This window comes from Zeus faber, assembly GCF_960531495.2.
Source record: "Zeus faber genome assembly, chromosome: 9".
Classification (NCBI taxonomy): Eukaryota; Metazoa; Chordata; class Actinopteri; order Zeiformes; family Zeidae; genus Zeus; species Zeus faber.
In genome coordinates, this window is record NC_137197.1 from 8,323,332 (window position 1) to 8,339,981 (window position 16,650).

At 43.3% G+C, this 16,650-nt stretch overlaps 1 protein-coding gene across 1 annotated transcript in view; it reads left to right on the top strand.

Annotated features, from left to right (window-relative positions):
- si (sucrase-isomaltase) overlaps window positions 1-16,650 on the top strand; it is a gene marked incomplete at its 5' end in the record, with an annotated part of 96,994 nt that overhangs the window by 43,905 nt on the left and 36,439 nt on the right. The window contains 6 exons of the mRNA XM_080007350.1: window positions 170-219; window positions 1,516-1,689; window positions 3,284-3,433; window positions 4,708-4,914; window positions 6,249-6,400; window positions 7,044-7,212. Coding sequence (XP_079863476.1) covers window positions 170-219; window positions 1,516-1,689; window positions 3,284-3,433; window positions 4,708-4,914; window positions 6,249-6,400; window positions 7,044-7,212 — 902 coding nt within the window. The remainder of the gene's footprint in view (window positions 1-169; window positions 220-1,515; window positions 1,690-3,283; window positions 3,434-4,707; window positions 4,915-6,248; window positions 6,401-7,043; window positions 7,213-16,650) is intronic.

Sequence of the window (16,650 nt, forward strand, 5' to 3'; positions counted from 1 at the left end):
AAGCAAGTCTGAAGCAAGGAAGAAAAGATAGGAAGGTGGGAAGGAAGGAATGAATGAAGCAAGCAAGGAAGGAAGAAAGGGAAACATGAAGGAAAAACAAAATTAGAGGAAGGAAGCTTGAATGAGATAGGATGGAGCAAGAAGAGAATAAAACGTTCTTTCTTTGCAGAAACCGTGGAGAACAACAACCACATCCACTACACGTTCTCTGTGGTCGACGTAAGTATCTTTTACTTTATTCAATTTAATGTTATTTCCTCACCTCCTGAGATCCACGCCTAGCAGAAACCCAGCCAACACACTCTCCTTGGGTTCCACCGCAGCAGGAACGATTGTTCCGTGTGGTCGAGTCAAGTTCCCCATGATCCTGCGTCGCGTAGTAGACCTGAGCAACCTTTCATGTCAGGAATGTTCTTGCTCTAAGTTAGTACAAAGCTAACAACAAGGCCCTGAAGCCATTTTAGTTTTGGACATATCAAAATCAAATGTGTAATATGTAATTGTATCTGCAGAAGCCAATGGTGTTATTCAGTCAGTTCTTCATCCATCACCTTACTTAGGTTCTTATGTTAACTGACAGTATATAACTTATACAGTATACACTGTGTATATATGTATATCATTCACCATCATTCATGTCAATGGCCCATCATCCAAGTCATTCACGTCACCGGAGGAGCTCTGTCAACATACCGGCCCCTGGTGGCCAAGGCATCCGCTGAAAGCTCAGTGAAGGGATTCATTGAGATATTTCTGGTTAACTTTGTGTTGACGGCAAACCATCAGAATTATTTTCAACAGGAAGCTCTTGTTGGCACGATGGTTTCTCTCCATTTTTGGTACCTACAAATAAACAACAAGACCTTACATTGCATTTAGCAGACGCTTTTATCCAAAGCGACTTACAATTATTCAAATAGCAACGGATGCAGCCATCAGGAGCAATTAGGGGTTAAGTGTCTTGCTCAAGGACACTACAGCATGCTAGCAGGAGGAGCCTGGCATCGAACCAGCAACGTTTAGATTACGAGAAGGCCAGCTCTACCTCCTGAGCTACCATCCCCACAGACAACTCATTCAAAGTAAACATGTAAATGCAATGAGACACTGTGGCAGTTCGCCTACCATACACCATCCAAGTGGCGTTTCCAGGGGCTTCCTGCACAGAGACAAAGACGAAAATGGGTTGTAGACATCAGTTTATTGTAGAGAGGAGGTGAGGTGGAATAATGCTGTGCTCCTATGCTGAGTGTGTGTGGATGGGGGTTTTAACCTGCTGCCTGTTAGCTCAACCGATGAGCAACGGGTATGCAGCAACCCTGACCCAATCAACTAGATCCAGGTCAGGTGTGGCTGCTCAAACCATCCCATCCACACACCTCACACCGATAGCAGTCACTCCTCTACTATCTACGTCCAACAAATAATGTACCATAGGAATCATTAATTTGTTGTCCTGTCCATAATTTGTGCAGTTCCATAAGATGATGGGTGTATGTTGTGCTTGTCCATCAGGGCTTCCTGACCATGCGGGCCACTCACGCTGGCTACAAAGACCCCAACAACCTCTCGTTCGAGAACATCACGGTGCTCGGGGTGTCGCATCGGCCTAGGGAGGTCTCCGTAAAACAAGGCAACATCATCACCATCCTGCCCAACTCCAATGTGCACCATGACCCTGCCAAGAAGGTAAAAGGCAGAAAATAAACCACCAGCAACCAGCACACGCTGCAAACGTGTTAAGCTTATAAGCACAACATGTACCATGCGTGGTGTAAACATCTACCCACACAATGCCATGCATTGTGTGTGGGTGGATGTTTACACCACGCATCCATGCAAGAAGCAGGGGAGAAGGGTTACAAGTGAGGAAGGATGGAAGGAAGGAAGGCAGAATTGTAGAAAGGAAAGAAATTCAAGATGGGAATAAGGAGAGAAGGAAATAAGATAGGAAAAGTAAGAAGGAAGGAGAGATGGAAGGATAATGGGAAGAAGGGCAGGAGGCAAGGGTGGAATGGGAAGCAATAAAGGAAGGAAAGGGAAGAAGGAATGGAAGAAAGATGGAAAGGGAAGAAGGAAGTAAGGAAAGGATGGTAGGTAAAAGAAAAAGAAGAGAAGAACAGAAGCCACCCCTGCATCTGGACCTTCTAGACCTCCACAGTGGCCTCTGGGTGAGACTGTCGTTTGTTTCAATAAGATCTTGACCGAGACAATAACTGTACATCTCAAGGTTACACCCTAAGTGTTAGAAATGACAACGCTTCAATTGTCACTTTGGATGTGTGTGTGTGTGTGTGTGTGTGTGTGTGTGTGTGTGTGTGTGTGTGTGTGTGTGTGTGTGTGTGTGTGTGTGTGTGTGTGTGTGTTTTGGAGAGAGAATAATGAAATGGATGGTGAGAGAGAGAGTAGATAAAGAGAGAGAGAGAGAGAATTAATCTAAGTTAGAGGTATGACCTAACAGTCACTACTCAGCATTATGAGCGAGTGACAAGAATCCATAAAGTGTCAAAAGCTGTTGTTAAGTACAGATTCTCACCAGTGGTGTGTGTGTGTGCGTGTGTGTGTGTGTGTGAGAGAGTGTGTTTGTGTGCAACCACCTTTCCAGTCTTTTTTCAAGGTCTTTCTGGTTGTTGGCGCTCACGTGGGCATTTGCCAAGCGACTCTGGGCTGTAATTATTTCCTGGGGCTGAAGGGGAACTGTGTTGTTAAAGCTAAACACTGGTGTGGCATGGAGATCTGGCCATCACTCCATCAGTTCACCAGTCCACTAGTCTATCAGTCCATCTGCCCATCAGTCCATCAGTCCTTCAGTTGACCAGTCTATCTGTCTGTCACTCAATCAGTACCTCAGTCCATCCATGAATCTGTCAGTCCATCAGTCCCTCAGTCAATCCATCCTTCAGTCCATCACTCTACCAGTCCATTCGTCCATTAATCCATCAGTCCATCAGTCCAACAGTCCATCATTGTTGGGAGGAGTTTGAAGCCCAGACACTTACTCACTTACTCACTTACACTTACTCTTATGGAAACTACCACTTTTTGCTGTGTTGTTCTTGTTGTTCCATTCGATAACAAAACTCCAACTTTTATATCTCTTTCCCCCTTCCTCTTGCTCGTTGCCTCTTTCTCCCCACCCCCAACACATCATTTATCTCACCAACCTCCCCTTATCTCAAACCTTTGTTTTCCACCCTTTTTGATTCCCCACCTGCTTCCCACCTTATCATTTTATCCACTGCTTCTGTGCCACCCCCTCAACCCCCCCATCCCTCGATCCAAGGTTCTCTCTCTCCGTGGCCTCTCCCTGAAGCTGGGCCAAACCTACCTGGTGCACTGGGACCAGGTGGTGCCGGATTACCAGCGCTTCGACTGCCACCCGGAGGAGCACGCCGACCAGGCCAAATGCAAGGCCAGGGGTTGCCTATGGGAGGTGGGAGCACACACACACACACACATACACACACACACACACACACACACACACACACACAAGCACACACACACTCACGCACACACACACACAGACACAGTATTCAAATGGACGTATACAGTGTTTATGAGGACAATGTGTCCTCACAATCTAAATGTCCTCAAAATGCTGGTGTGTTTTCAGGCATTTTCTCCTTTTAAACCATGTCTACACACACACACAAAACACACACACACACACACACACACACCGGACACACACACACACACACACACACACACACACACACACACACACACACACCTTACACACACGCAGACAATGACACATCCAAAGTGACAATTGAAACATTGTTTATGTGATTCCACCCTCATTATATATGAGTTCCTATAGGTACTATGCAACGATTACGTTTTTCAACACCGGCGTCACCTACAGTGCATCTGTCCACCCAATCAAATCTAGACGATCACATATTATCCATCTGTCGTGGTTAAACAAAGGTCCAGATCTGGAGCTAGTAAAAAATCTGGATCTCTGCACGACGTTACTATCTTATTCTGGCTCCAAATACTTGGAAGAAAAACATCAGAACCGGACCAGAGTCTGATGTGATCAAGTTTATTGTGTATCGGAAGAACAAATTCAGCAGCAAACTTGGAGTTGGCGTAGTGAAACCCAAATCTTATCTCTCTTTGTTCTCCTGCTTTATAGTAATGGAGAAGCTTGCTCATTTTCATGTTCTGCCTTTTTGGTGTCATGAACTACTCAAAATCCTGTTTTAGCCAATTGCAGCTCATAGTCTTCGTTATCATGCGTTCTGACGTCACTTTCCAGACAGCCAATCACAGCCTTCGTAGCTGAACACCATCCCCTTTCTTGGAAGTGGGAGGTCTCTACGAACACTTGTACCTTTCTACCCAGCTGTACTTCGGGAAAGAGCTGACTTCACAATTCTTGGCTGTGCCGTATATAAGTAGTCAAGCTGCCTGTATGTGGAAGGCTTTTGCTCCCTCTGCTGGTTTGCATGATGTACTAGACTTTGGCTCATCATCGCTCGCTCACTCCCTCTGCTGGCCTCATGACATATACATCTTTTAAAAGGTTTTTTAAAACACTCAATTTTGGTTCGGTTTTATCGCATCGGATTTAGTGTAACATGTAATAGGTTATTTTCATGTATGCATTCCCTTCCGTGTAGAATAATCATAATAATAATATACATGCATCCCAATCTGACCTGTCCTCACTCTCTGACCTTCCCTCCCATTTAGCCTGCAGAAATAGAGAAGGTGCCGTGGTGTTTCTATCCTGACGACTATGGCTACAATGCAAGGACTATCCATGAGACGGACTCGGGCCTGACTGTGGACATCACAAGAAACAGGAAGTACGAGAGCCGCGGCCGACCAGAGTCACCGGACATCGACACGCTCAGAGTGGAGCTCCGCTACCACAGCGGACACATGCTGCAGTTCAAAGTATGTATGCATGTGGTGTTTTTCCGCTACTCTCTTGTTGTTGCCTATTAGTCCTTTTGAGGTATTTTCAGTTACTGACTGTGGTCTGAGGGAGGTGTAGTTTAAGCAGCCACACTGTCTTGAATCTAGGTAATTGAGCACGGGATCAGGGTGGGTGTATGCCTGTTGCTCGTTAGAGCAATAAATGAGCAGGGAAATCCCCCATCCCCACACACACAGGGAAGGATCCCCTCAAACCAAGACATGTTTTCCTTCTGTTCCGGGCTTGTTCCATCTTGCCCACTTTGTACAATAAACTGGTACTTTTCAACCCCATTGCCTGTTTCTCCGTGTCGGAGTGCCCTAAAAACACCACTCGGGTGGCGTCTGGCAGGCGAAACTGTCACAGTGGCGCCTGAACAGGGACTCTCCGGCAAGGGGAAGTGACACAGAAGGCCCGTCAAAAGACGTCCTGGAGCCACCAGCGCATGGGTGGCCTCAGCAACAGCCCTTTCCATACTGGCAGCTGCAGCACCAAGAATGTCCAGTGGAGGACCGGGAGAGAAGCAGCAGCAGCAACCACCATAGGTGACTGCCTGCAGCTAGCTGCTCCCCCCAACATCCAGCAGCCCAGTAGCCAGGCCACCCGCAACAGCCAAGCCCGACTACACTTCCAGCAGCCACCCTGTTCCGGGGGAACCAGGTCTTCGGGAAAGGGGGCTGTTTCTGTTTTGTTGGACATTTTCGTTTGTTTAAGGTATGAGAACAGTGTTTCAGAGTCCAGTGTTTTATTATGTTTAGGTATGGGAACCCTGTGTCAGAGTCTCTTCGTTTTAGATATGGTAAAAAATGTATTTTCTTTTTTTTCTGCTTGGTGGGGGAGTAGGCTTCGGCCAGGGATTGTCCCAGACCTCTGTTTGGCATTGGAGGTTTGTGGTGTAGTGGGTAGGGTAGTGTTGTTAATGCAGCCACACCTGTCTTGGGTCTTGTAGGCCTATTGCTTGTTAGAGCAATCGACAAGTAACAGCTTTTCATGAGGGGTTTTCCATCTGCTCTGGGCTTGTTCAATCTTGCCCAATCTTGCTCTCTACAATTAACTGCTACTTTTCAACCCCATTGCCTGTTTCTGTGTTGGAGGGCCCTGAAAACACCACTTGGGTGGCGTAACTACCACACTGACATACAATACAATAATCTCATTATGGTTTTCCCATTGCATTTCTCCTTTTTCCACAGCCCATGCAAGGCTCATATAGTAATGTGGGTATGGTAGTTTGGCACCAATTATGCCCCTAAAGCTCCTCTGGGTGTTCTTTCTTTACATTTCTTTCCTCCCGTCTTTCCGATCCGTCCAGATCTGGGACCCGGCCACTGAGCGTTATGAGGTCCCCGTCCCTCTCTCCGTCCCCTCCATCCCAGAAACCCAAGAGAGTAAGAGACTGTACAGCGTTGCAATCACCCAACCCTTCGGCATCAAGGTCACGAGGAAGAGCACTGGAACCGTGATGTGAGTAGTGGAGAAGATTTAGTTGGTACCATTGTTGAAGTAAATTTCTCCATGCTTACAGCGAGAGGATTTTCATGCAATTTCCGATCTCCAACTCTTGTTCTACATTTTCCAAACTTGGCAAGATTGCTTCAGTATTGACTCAATATATCACACTTAGTAAGTTATTGTACTTGGCCGAAGCCCTCCAGAGGCCAACCTAGATTAAAAATAATATCTTATATTAACATATTTAATGCTCGTAACTTCAGCTACATTAACATAAGTTTGCATAAACACCCCGCGACTAGCCCTGACCATAACAATGACATTGTTCAATTATATTAAATGAACACTCAGCTCTTAGTTCTGCCGAAGCAGAACAATATGATGTGTAGGGATGAGCATACTGGTTAAAATTGAGTATATTCTTGTTTTGTTGCACACTTCTTGTGGTACAAATTTTTTTTTTATGAAACCTTGGAGGGCCATACCAAAAAACATTTTCCCCTAAGGTCACCTGTTCTTTTTTCCCTAATTAAAATGGATTACATGATGCAAGGAAATGCACAGGAAGGAGACCTATTTTTAGATAATTAAGCAAATAAGTAATACATTTCTCTTTGTTCATTTGAATTCTTCCTTTCTTGTCTTTCTTTGGCAGCTGGGACTCTTCAGTGCCAGGCTTCACCTTCTCCGATCTGTTCATCCAGGTGTCCACGCGTCTTTCTTCAGAGTACGTCTATGGCTTTGGCGAGACGGAACATCCCACCTACCGGCACGACCTCAACTACCACACCTGGGGCATGTTTGCCAAGGACCAGCCGCCCGGCGTAGGTCACATTCATTCATTCCTTCATTCACTGCATAATTTGTATGTTTTACAGTTTGTACAGATGGACATACACCCACAAAGTTTCAGTAGAGGTAAAATAGAAAGATAAACTTAAGTATTATAGACCTGGGGAATGATATTTTATGATTTTAACTGTACTGGACAACATTTAAAGTAAAGATCCGTCAATTTGTCCTTAAGATCATCCATTACCTCGTCCATTAGGTCATCCATAACCTCTTTCTAAGGTCATCCATTACTTCTTTCTTTAGGTCATCCAAAACTTCGTCCATAAGCTAGTCCATGAGCTTGTTCAAAACTTTGTCCATGAAATCATCAATACATTTGTTCATACGTGTGTCAATTGCACTTATAGTCTCAGAATTTCAATCCGAAACTGGAACGTATTTTTTATCTTATCCCTTTACTTTCTAGGTATGATTTCTTCTGAACGATTTATTTATTTTTTTGTCACCTGATGGTGGGGATAATTTGTTTTCTGTTCTTCATTGTAAATGTTCATCTACATCGACAGTTTACAGATCACAACTAGCTTGGCGTGGTGGGCCCCACCACCAACAGTGAGAAAAACCACATGTAGAGGAACACATGGATACATTAGATGCATTGAATAGCTGTTTTGTATGAAGTGCAAGTAAAATAAAGTATTAAATATGAAATTTTTAACCGGATAATATTATTGAATTAGGGATTTCAAAGCAGTAAGAGTGCTTGCAGAATTGTGATTGCATGAATGTCATGCACACAATATCAAATAGAACAGATTGTTTCAGTAAACATTATTTAGTATTTCAGTATCTCATGATTTATCTATGAAATTATCGATTTAGCGCTTAGGCGGCACAAGTATTGAAAAAAAAAAGAAAAAAAAATATTGGCCGGGATACAAGTGTCATATATAGAAACACCTTCTTTGAAGCTTGTCATCTGATCCCTTCACCTCGTCCACTGCACAAACAGCATTCAGCGCTGAACACTGACACCTATTCCACCAATAAAGACTCGTTTGGACTAGTGTCCAATGAGGACACGTGTACATCTTGAATATTCATGGCCTCGAACAGTCTGGACTTTCTCTTCTCCTTTTTCTAACGGCTAAATAAGGTTATTTATTCTGGAATGTTTTACTCATTAAAAAAGTAGTTTTGCCAAATTATTCTCCTGCCGTGATTATAAAAATGAATGTTGGGAAAGGAGTTTTTGTCTTCTGTTTTCCCACTAAAACCACACAGTGGCGCCCGCTTAAATATGTATATTATTTGGGGCTTATCTTGTTTTATTTGATCAAACTTGATATTGAACTTGATAAAAAAAAAATAAACACAAAAAAAACTGCTCCACTCTGCCTTTGCACGTCTAGCGGTGCCCCCATCAGCCCCCCTCCCTCCGACCGTCTAAAACGCCTGCACGTGATTGCACCACTATATTGCCACCCGCAGGATGAAAAAAGTGCAGAAATACACGGTAGGCAGAGCGGGATGATAACCAAACTGTTTTTTTTTCTCAGTGGAATAACATGATGGTGATACTGTAGGCCCCGGTGCAAACATTTATTTGGACCTTTCCCGTGTGCACAATTGCCCAGCCCGGCACTAGCCTTTTGCCGCTCTAGGCAAATTGTCGATAGGGTGGAATATCCGATATGCCTAGTCCATTACACATGGTACTTCTTTTGCTTCGTTCAATAACGAACAGAGTAAAATATAATAGCTTGAATCCGAAATAAAAAAAGAACACACAACGGAGCGCATCACTGGCACGCCAATCAAGGGTGCACTGGCGCGCCAATGGGACGGGCCCTTAGTGGCCACTGGGCCCTGCTGCTGCTGAACTGGTTGCACCAGCAATAGTTACTGGTTTAGCTGTAGAAAAAGATTTCCCCCCTCGTCCTTCTCAACCGCCTCCTCAGTCACGTCATCCTGGCGCCGGGCCGGGTGACATTTTTTACAACGATAAAAAGCATATTGAGTGTGTGTTCCCTAAAGACTCATTTTCTTATTCCATTCTCCTTATCGGACAGTCATAACAATATAAGTTACTTCCAACTGATCACACAAATAAACCAATAAAATTAAGATACAGATAGATTCAGACTCATCAAATATCATCTGGCAGATGACGTCAAAGTGACTTTCTCTGCAAACAATCAGCAAAACCTTTGAATGACCTCCATATTACATTGTGTTGACATCAGAGTTTACATTTGAATTCCAGCTCATTTAAACAACATTTTTTAACGACTAAACCCAACGGAATTTAAACTTCAATCAGGCTTCTCATTCTTTGAAACAATCTCTTGAGTTTTCTGGAGTTTCTGATGTTTTTTTTAACTCCCCAGATGGCAAAAATAGCAAATTCCTCAATGGAAAATGTTGTTCACCCTTCACGAAGCCACGCAATGCTTTTGAAACGTCCGTGCCACGCTGACGGGGGTTCTGAGTGTCATGTTTTCCCCCGATCTGTGTCGGGGCGGGGGGGAGGTTTTCCTCTTGAATCAGCATTATCAGGACTAATGGCTGAGCTGTCAAGAAAATCCACAGGGTTTAGAGGGAGAGGGGGAGAGAGAGAGAGGGAGAGGGAAGTCAAGGAGATTATATCCATTTAAAGGAGCAGTAGACAACTTTTTTTTGCTGTAACTTATCATTATGTAGTTAATGTTGATTGCACAATGTAGTGGCTGTAGAATAATGACAGCATCAGCGTTTAGATGGGTTCCCTATAAGCCTCCACATCACTTTGCATTGGGACTGCCACCGGGTACGAAACCCAGGGAAAATGATCGATTTATAGCAGCTTGTCAGGAAGTGCATCAACCAATGTGCCACCATTGCCAGAAAAGGCAGACGGGAGAACAATCTACTCCAGGTAGATCGTAAACCCTTGAATATAAAAACCACTCACTGAAATCGTTTGTGAAATGTGAACGGAAAAAGCGCAGCTCCCCCGTTTACTTGTATTTGTTTACAGGTCAGTCATGCGCGGTCCGATGTGGCGACGGCGTCACGGCTTTGCGTGGAAGCAGTCAATGCGGTGTCTATGTATTATATGTCTGTGATTAAGCAAAATATATAAAATGAAACTAAAATTGCAGTTACAGCCCCTTTACCCAAACAGATAGATAGATAGATAGATAGATAGATAGATAGATAGATAGATAGATAGATAGATAGATAGATATATAGATAGATAGATAGATAGATAGATAGATAGATAGATAGATAGATAGATAGATAGATAGATAGATAGATAGATAGATAGATAGATAGATGAAGAGTTTGATTATTGTTGGCTGTTGCTCATCGTTAGCGGCTAATGCTAATGACCTTTCTATCATCCTGACTCAGGCCATAGTGTTATGTAGCATGGCTCCACACACACACACACACACACACACACACACACACACACACACACACACACACACACACACACACACACACACACACCAGAGTTTCCGTTAGAAAAAAATTGCTGCCAGTCAACGTGTCAAAGATGTCCTGGACAAATCGGAGGGGTTCTGGTCAAATATTATCTGTTTATTGAGCCTAAAAACAACTGATGGTCAGGCTATATAAAGGATTAAATCATGAAGGCGTGTATATTTATAATGTAATTTTTTAATGAATATTTAAAATAAATATTTTTGAAATAAATAAATAAATATTACGAATATCACGACTTGAAATCAAATCATTTCCGTTTGTGAACAATAAGTAACAAATGCAGCTGCTTTAATAAACATTTCACTTCAATAATGAATATTAACCGTCTGCTTTGGTTCAGAACTTAAATCTCAACAAAAAAAGCCAAACTATGGATGTATGCGTTCCAACGCCACATCATGTTTCGGCTTCTCCTCAGAGTTCTGGACGCTCCGCGTGTACTGTGTTTCCAAGCGCAACATGCGGGCAGAACTTATTTGGAGAAACGTGATTAGGTAGAGGTGAAAGGTCATCTTAAGATCGTCCAAAATTATTGGCTTTCCGTTGCATCTTGCTAAACGGGGAAACAAACAGATCTGCCGATTTCTTTATCCGAATGATCGAGTCTATTTTATTTCGACATCGAGGAAAAAAACATGACGATAATTATCGTTTTATCGTTTTTTTCTTAGAGAGAATTATTTCCACTGGACATTATGACTGGAGAGATTTAAATATGTCGGACAGCGAGAGATTTTCCCGGTCAAAAACTGGAAATATCCGGATAACAGAAACGCACACACCCAAATGGACCCTTTTCACACTTGTTACTGTAAGATCCTCCTCTAACGGCTTTGTGGTGTGGCCGTGTTGCTTCCTTTAACAGCCAAAAAGAAGGCTTATTCCATCCCTCCGTCTCTCCAGACCTCCTCAGACCTCCTCCCGTCCTCCGTCTGGCTTCCGTCGCCCCATCTCTTCGTCTCCCCGCTCCAAACATCCTCTTTAGCAATTAGAGGGTATTCGCACATCCTTTTTGGAACAGGCAAACATGGCAGCCGTACAGAAAACGGATGCGGGAAAGCCAGCGAGCGCCAACGCAAACACACATCTGCGAGGGAGGGATGGGTGGGAAAGCAAGACGGATGCCCGCTTTTTTCAGGTTGTTTTCTCGGGGAGAAGAAAGCATTATGAATGATTAGTTAATTGGCTCTGAGTCTGATCAGGCACTGAGCACACTCAAAACTGTCTTCCGCTAAGCATTCAGGATAAAGTACACCGTTTAATGTACATCAATGCATGGTTACTAATAAACTCACAACCCTCAGAAGTATGTTCATCACCCCCCACAGTGTTTATGTCAACATTTAATGGAACCAAGTAATAGGGACAGCAATAACCATAGACTTAACATAAGCAATAGCTAAGATAAGATTAAGAACACTATTTATCCTGGGAGGGAACTTCAGCGTTACAGCAGAAAAAATAGTGCAGTCAAGAAGGAGGAAAATAACCAGTATGTACACACTACATATCTATACAGCGTTTACATAGTGTTAGCACAGATTACCATTATGCTAACTAGTGAAGAGTTGTTTATCTTCTTTCTCCAAAGTTTGATTTCTTCTGATCGATCGGCTCCTTTTTGCTTTTTCTTGGTCACTTGAGGTGGTGGAGAACTGGGGATGTATTTTTGTGGTTCTTTATTATGAATGTTCATCCATATTGACAGTGCAGACCTCGGTGCGACTGACCCCGCCACCAGCAGTGGAAAAAACACATAAAGCAGCACATGCATGCACTAGATTCATTGAATAGCAGTTTCTTATAAAGTGCCAGCTACTGTTAAAACGGTATAAATATAGGATTTTTTTAAGAAAGTGATCTCACGGATTGTGAGTAGACAAAACAATAAGGAAAACTTGCGGGATTTGTTATTGCACACAATATGAAATGGAACAGTTTATTTTGTAAACAACCCCTGTACTGATACAGCCTACAGAGGATGCTGTTTACATTCCATGTAAGGATGTGACGCAATAATGAGAGTTATTCTCCTTCGTGAGAATAACAGTCATGGTTCGGTGCAATCAATATGGTACCAATATGGTAGAACATGGTACCAAGAGTAAATCCAAACAACAATGGGTATAATGATGAATATTCAATTACATTTAAATTAACAGGCAATGTCCGAGAGAACTGGAAAACACTTAAAGGAAAACGCAAAGTTTTGAGTTCTATTTTTTGGCGATCGGACTGGCTGAAGGAAATAACCGTCGAAAGATCTGATGCTAACTGGCCGGCTACACCGTGCTGGATGTGTACAACGTTTGTCTTTTAAGAGAAGGAAATAGATAAATAGATAGATAGATAGATAGATAGATAGATAGATAGATAGATAGATAGATAGGTTGATAGATTTCCCGCAGTACTGAACCAGCCTCTGTTGATGCAGTTCAAAAACACATGAGAAGGATTGATAAATGGCAGTCACAGAAACCCGAATGGAAACAACAGGGCAAAGACATGTAAGAGTAGACGTGCTCCAAACATGTTCCCAGCTTATGGCAAAGACTGTCGGAGGTGTTGGGGAAAAAGATCTCTTTGCCAGCTCCTGTTTCACAAGGAAAAAGGTGCATGTTGTGGGAGAGGGAAGTGACAGTGAGGATGATGAACCACTGTACGTGGAGGCAGTGACACTGCCGGATATGCTCGGTGATGAGAATAAATGGATAGCACACTTGGGTGTCGATAATGTAACTGTCCCAATAAAAAAAATTACACTGATGCACAGGTAAATATACTGCTAATGAAATACTTTGAGAAACTGAGCATAAAGCCCAAGGTGCAACCTAAGAAAATTAACTTAAGAGCGTTTTACAACCAACCAATTCCAGCAAAGGGGTGTTCAGAGCCAATCTCTCAGGAGAAGGACGTTCCCTTAGTGCACTGTTCGCCCTAATTGAGGAGGATAGACAGCCTATCCGAGGTATCAGAGAAAGCGAAAAGGCTAGGGCTTATGAAGAGAGTTAAGTCATTGATAGCACTCTAGTGATCCCTAGGGGCACTACCGAAAAACAAATGGACACAGGTACGGGATCTACCACTGAAATAGTGAAAGAGTATAAGGAGGCGTTCCATGCTGTCGGTCGCTTACCAACCCAGTACAAAATGCAGTTCAAAGACGATGCTGAGCTAGTTATACACGCAGCAAGAAAGGCGCCAGTGGCTCTGAGAGAAAAACTGAGAAAATAACTGAAATCCCTGATAGACAAAGAGATAGTGAGAAAAGTGGACGAACCTACAGACTAGGTCAATTCCCTTGTAATTGTGGAGAAAAAGAACAGAGATCTGAGACTATGCATCGATCTGAGAGATCTGAACAGATGGATCAAAAGAGAACACTTCAGACCAACAACAAAGTCAGACATCACACCAGAAGGAGCACGCTTCTTTTCTAAACTGGATGCATAGTCAGGGTTTTACCCACTTGATCTGGATGAGGGAAGCACAAATCTGTGCACATTTAACACGCCTTTTAGCAGTATGCCCTTTGGAAATGCCTCAGCTCCTGAGGTTTTTCACAGGACAGTACAACTGTTCGATGGTATGGAAGGTGTGGGAGTTTTTCTGGGTGATGTAGTCATTTTGGGAACTACAAGGACAGAGCATGATGAGAGACTGAGAAATATGATGGCACAAGCACAAAAATCTGGACTGAAGCTGAGCAAACAGAAGTGTTGGTTTGGGGTGAGTGAAATGACTTATGTGGGCGACTAACTATCCACAACAGGGATACAGCTGGACCCTGAAAAGGTAAGGTCAATAATAGACTTTCCATTACCCAAAAACAATGGGAATGAATTGGGAAAATTCCTTTCCCAATAACAACAAGAGCGTTGTGCAGCTTGCTTGAGAGCGGAACGGAATGGCAGTGGGAGCATGAACATGTGACTGAATGGGAATTGCCCAAGATCAGTCTAGGTAAAGATCTGGTGTTGAAATTCTATGACCCAGCACACCAAGTGAAATCTGTCCACTGACACTTTAAAAGATGGAGTAGGAGCAGTTTTGCTTCAACAGCACAACCTTGCAATGCTCCCAGTGACTGACGTAACTATACACAAATTGAGAAGGAGACATTGGGAGCAGTCTTTGGATGTGAAAAGTTCCATGAATACATCTACGGAAGGGAGGTTGTATTAGAGACTGATCACAAACCACTGATTGCAACCTCAACAAAGGAGAAGCACCACCAGGCATTCAATGCTTAAATCTCCATCTCCAGAAATACAGTCTGACATTCAAGTTCACACCAGGAAAGCACTTGGTAATCTCAGACGCGCCTAGAAGAGCATCCATGAGCAACATAGGCTCAAGTGTACTGAACGGCATGGTCGACAGCAAACCTATGAAACCATGAAGAAAAGTGGGAACAGACTTGTTCCAGCTGGAAGGGAGAGACTACCTTGTCATCATGCACTACCAGTCAAACTAGCCAGAGTTTGCTTTTCTGTCTGATAGAACAGCGAAACCAGTGATAAAGGGCATCAAAGCCATCTTTGCGAGACTGTGGTGAGTGATAAAGGACCACAGTTCAGCCTGTAGTACAAAGCGTTTGCAGAGACATAAGGGCTTTGAGCATTTAGATTTGATTAAACTAATTGTCATTGCACAGAGTAGAAGTACTGAGGCAAAAAAATGCATTTCACCCATCCTAGTAACTGATGTATGTAAGAGCAGTGGGCTGCCATGTAACAGCGCCCGGGGAGCAGTTATGGGGTTTAGTGTCTTGCTCAAGGACACATCTGCACATTACCAGGAGGAGCCGGGGATCAAACCGGCAATCTTCCGATTACTAGACGACCCCCTCTACCTCCTGAGCCAGGAGGCGGGGATACTGTCCACTGTACAAATGAAGAATGTAACATGTATGTAATAGCATGTAACATCAAGCCCACTGTTTCCATTGTGAAACAGCTTGGCTGAAAAAGGAGTGCAGATCGTAAAATAAGTGTTAAAGAAAGCAACATAGATTGGAGGAGATCCCTATTTAGCCCTGCTAAATTACAGAGCATCACCTCTTGAGTGTGAAAAATCTCCAGCTGAACTCCTCACAAACAGAAAGCTGAGAACAGAGCTGCCATCAGCAGAACACTTACGAGGAGGGAAAGGCACTCTCTAACGCAAAACAAGAATGCGAGAGGGCAAGAAGACATGGTATGTGTCTGATGTGATTGAAAATGGGGACCTATTGCCTAGGTAACTGAAGAGAAAACACCAAGATTCTACAAGGTGCTTACTGAGTACAGCAACACACTACGAAGGAATCGTTGTCACCTACTGAAGATGCCACACACTGGTCTTGAAGGAAGGGGGATCGGCATCACTGAGGGACTGAAAGTGCAGAGCATGGCCCACCCAGCTCCACAGTTGTCCCCGGAAGTGGCACAGTCAACTCACCTTCCCAAGAGACAGTGGGAGAACGGCCACGGCGACATGCTATGAAACTAAAAAGGCTTAATGAGGAGTGTTAGTAGTTAGGTTGCGCTTGTTAACTTAACAGGACTCATTTACTGTTACAAAATGATAGTGATTTTTTTGTTCAAAAAATGATTTTGAGAGCACTGTGTTAAATATAAGGGACATTTTTTTCTTCAATGTTACACGTTTAAGGTCATGTCTAATGCACATGAACAATTTGGTCAAAAAAAAAGGGAGAAGCACTGATACATTGCACGGAGTAAGGATGTGACACAATAAAGAGATGCCTTCTTGAGAATAGCGTTCATGGTGTTCGGTGCAGTCAAAACAACCACATTGTTTAATATTCAATTATTTATTGACTGATTTATTAATGATTGATTTAGTGCTCGTTCATAATCAGCCAGCCTCTGAGAGTTGTCTGCAAGACATTTGATCGACATTGACGAAAGTTAACATCAAGTACTGTAGCATTATGCTAATTAGTAAGCAATTAGCAGTAGCATCAG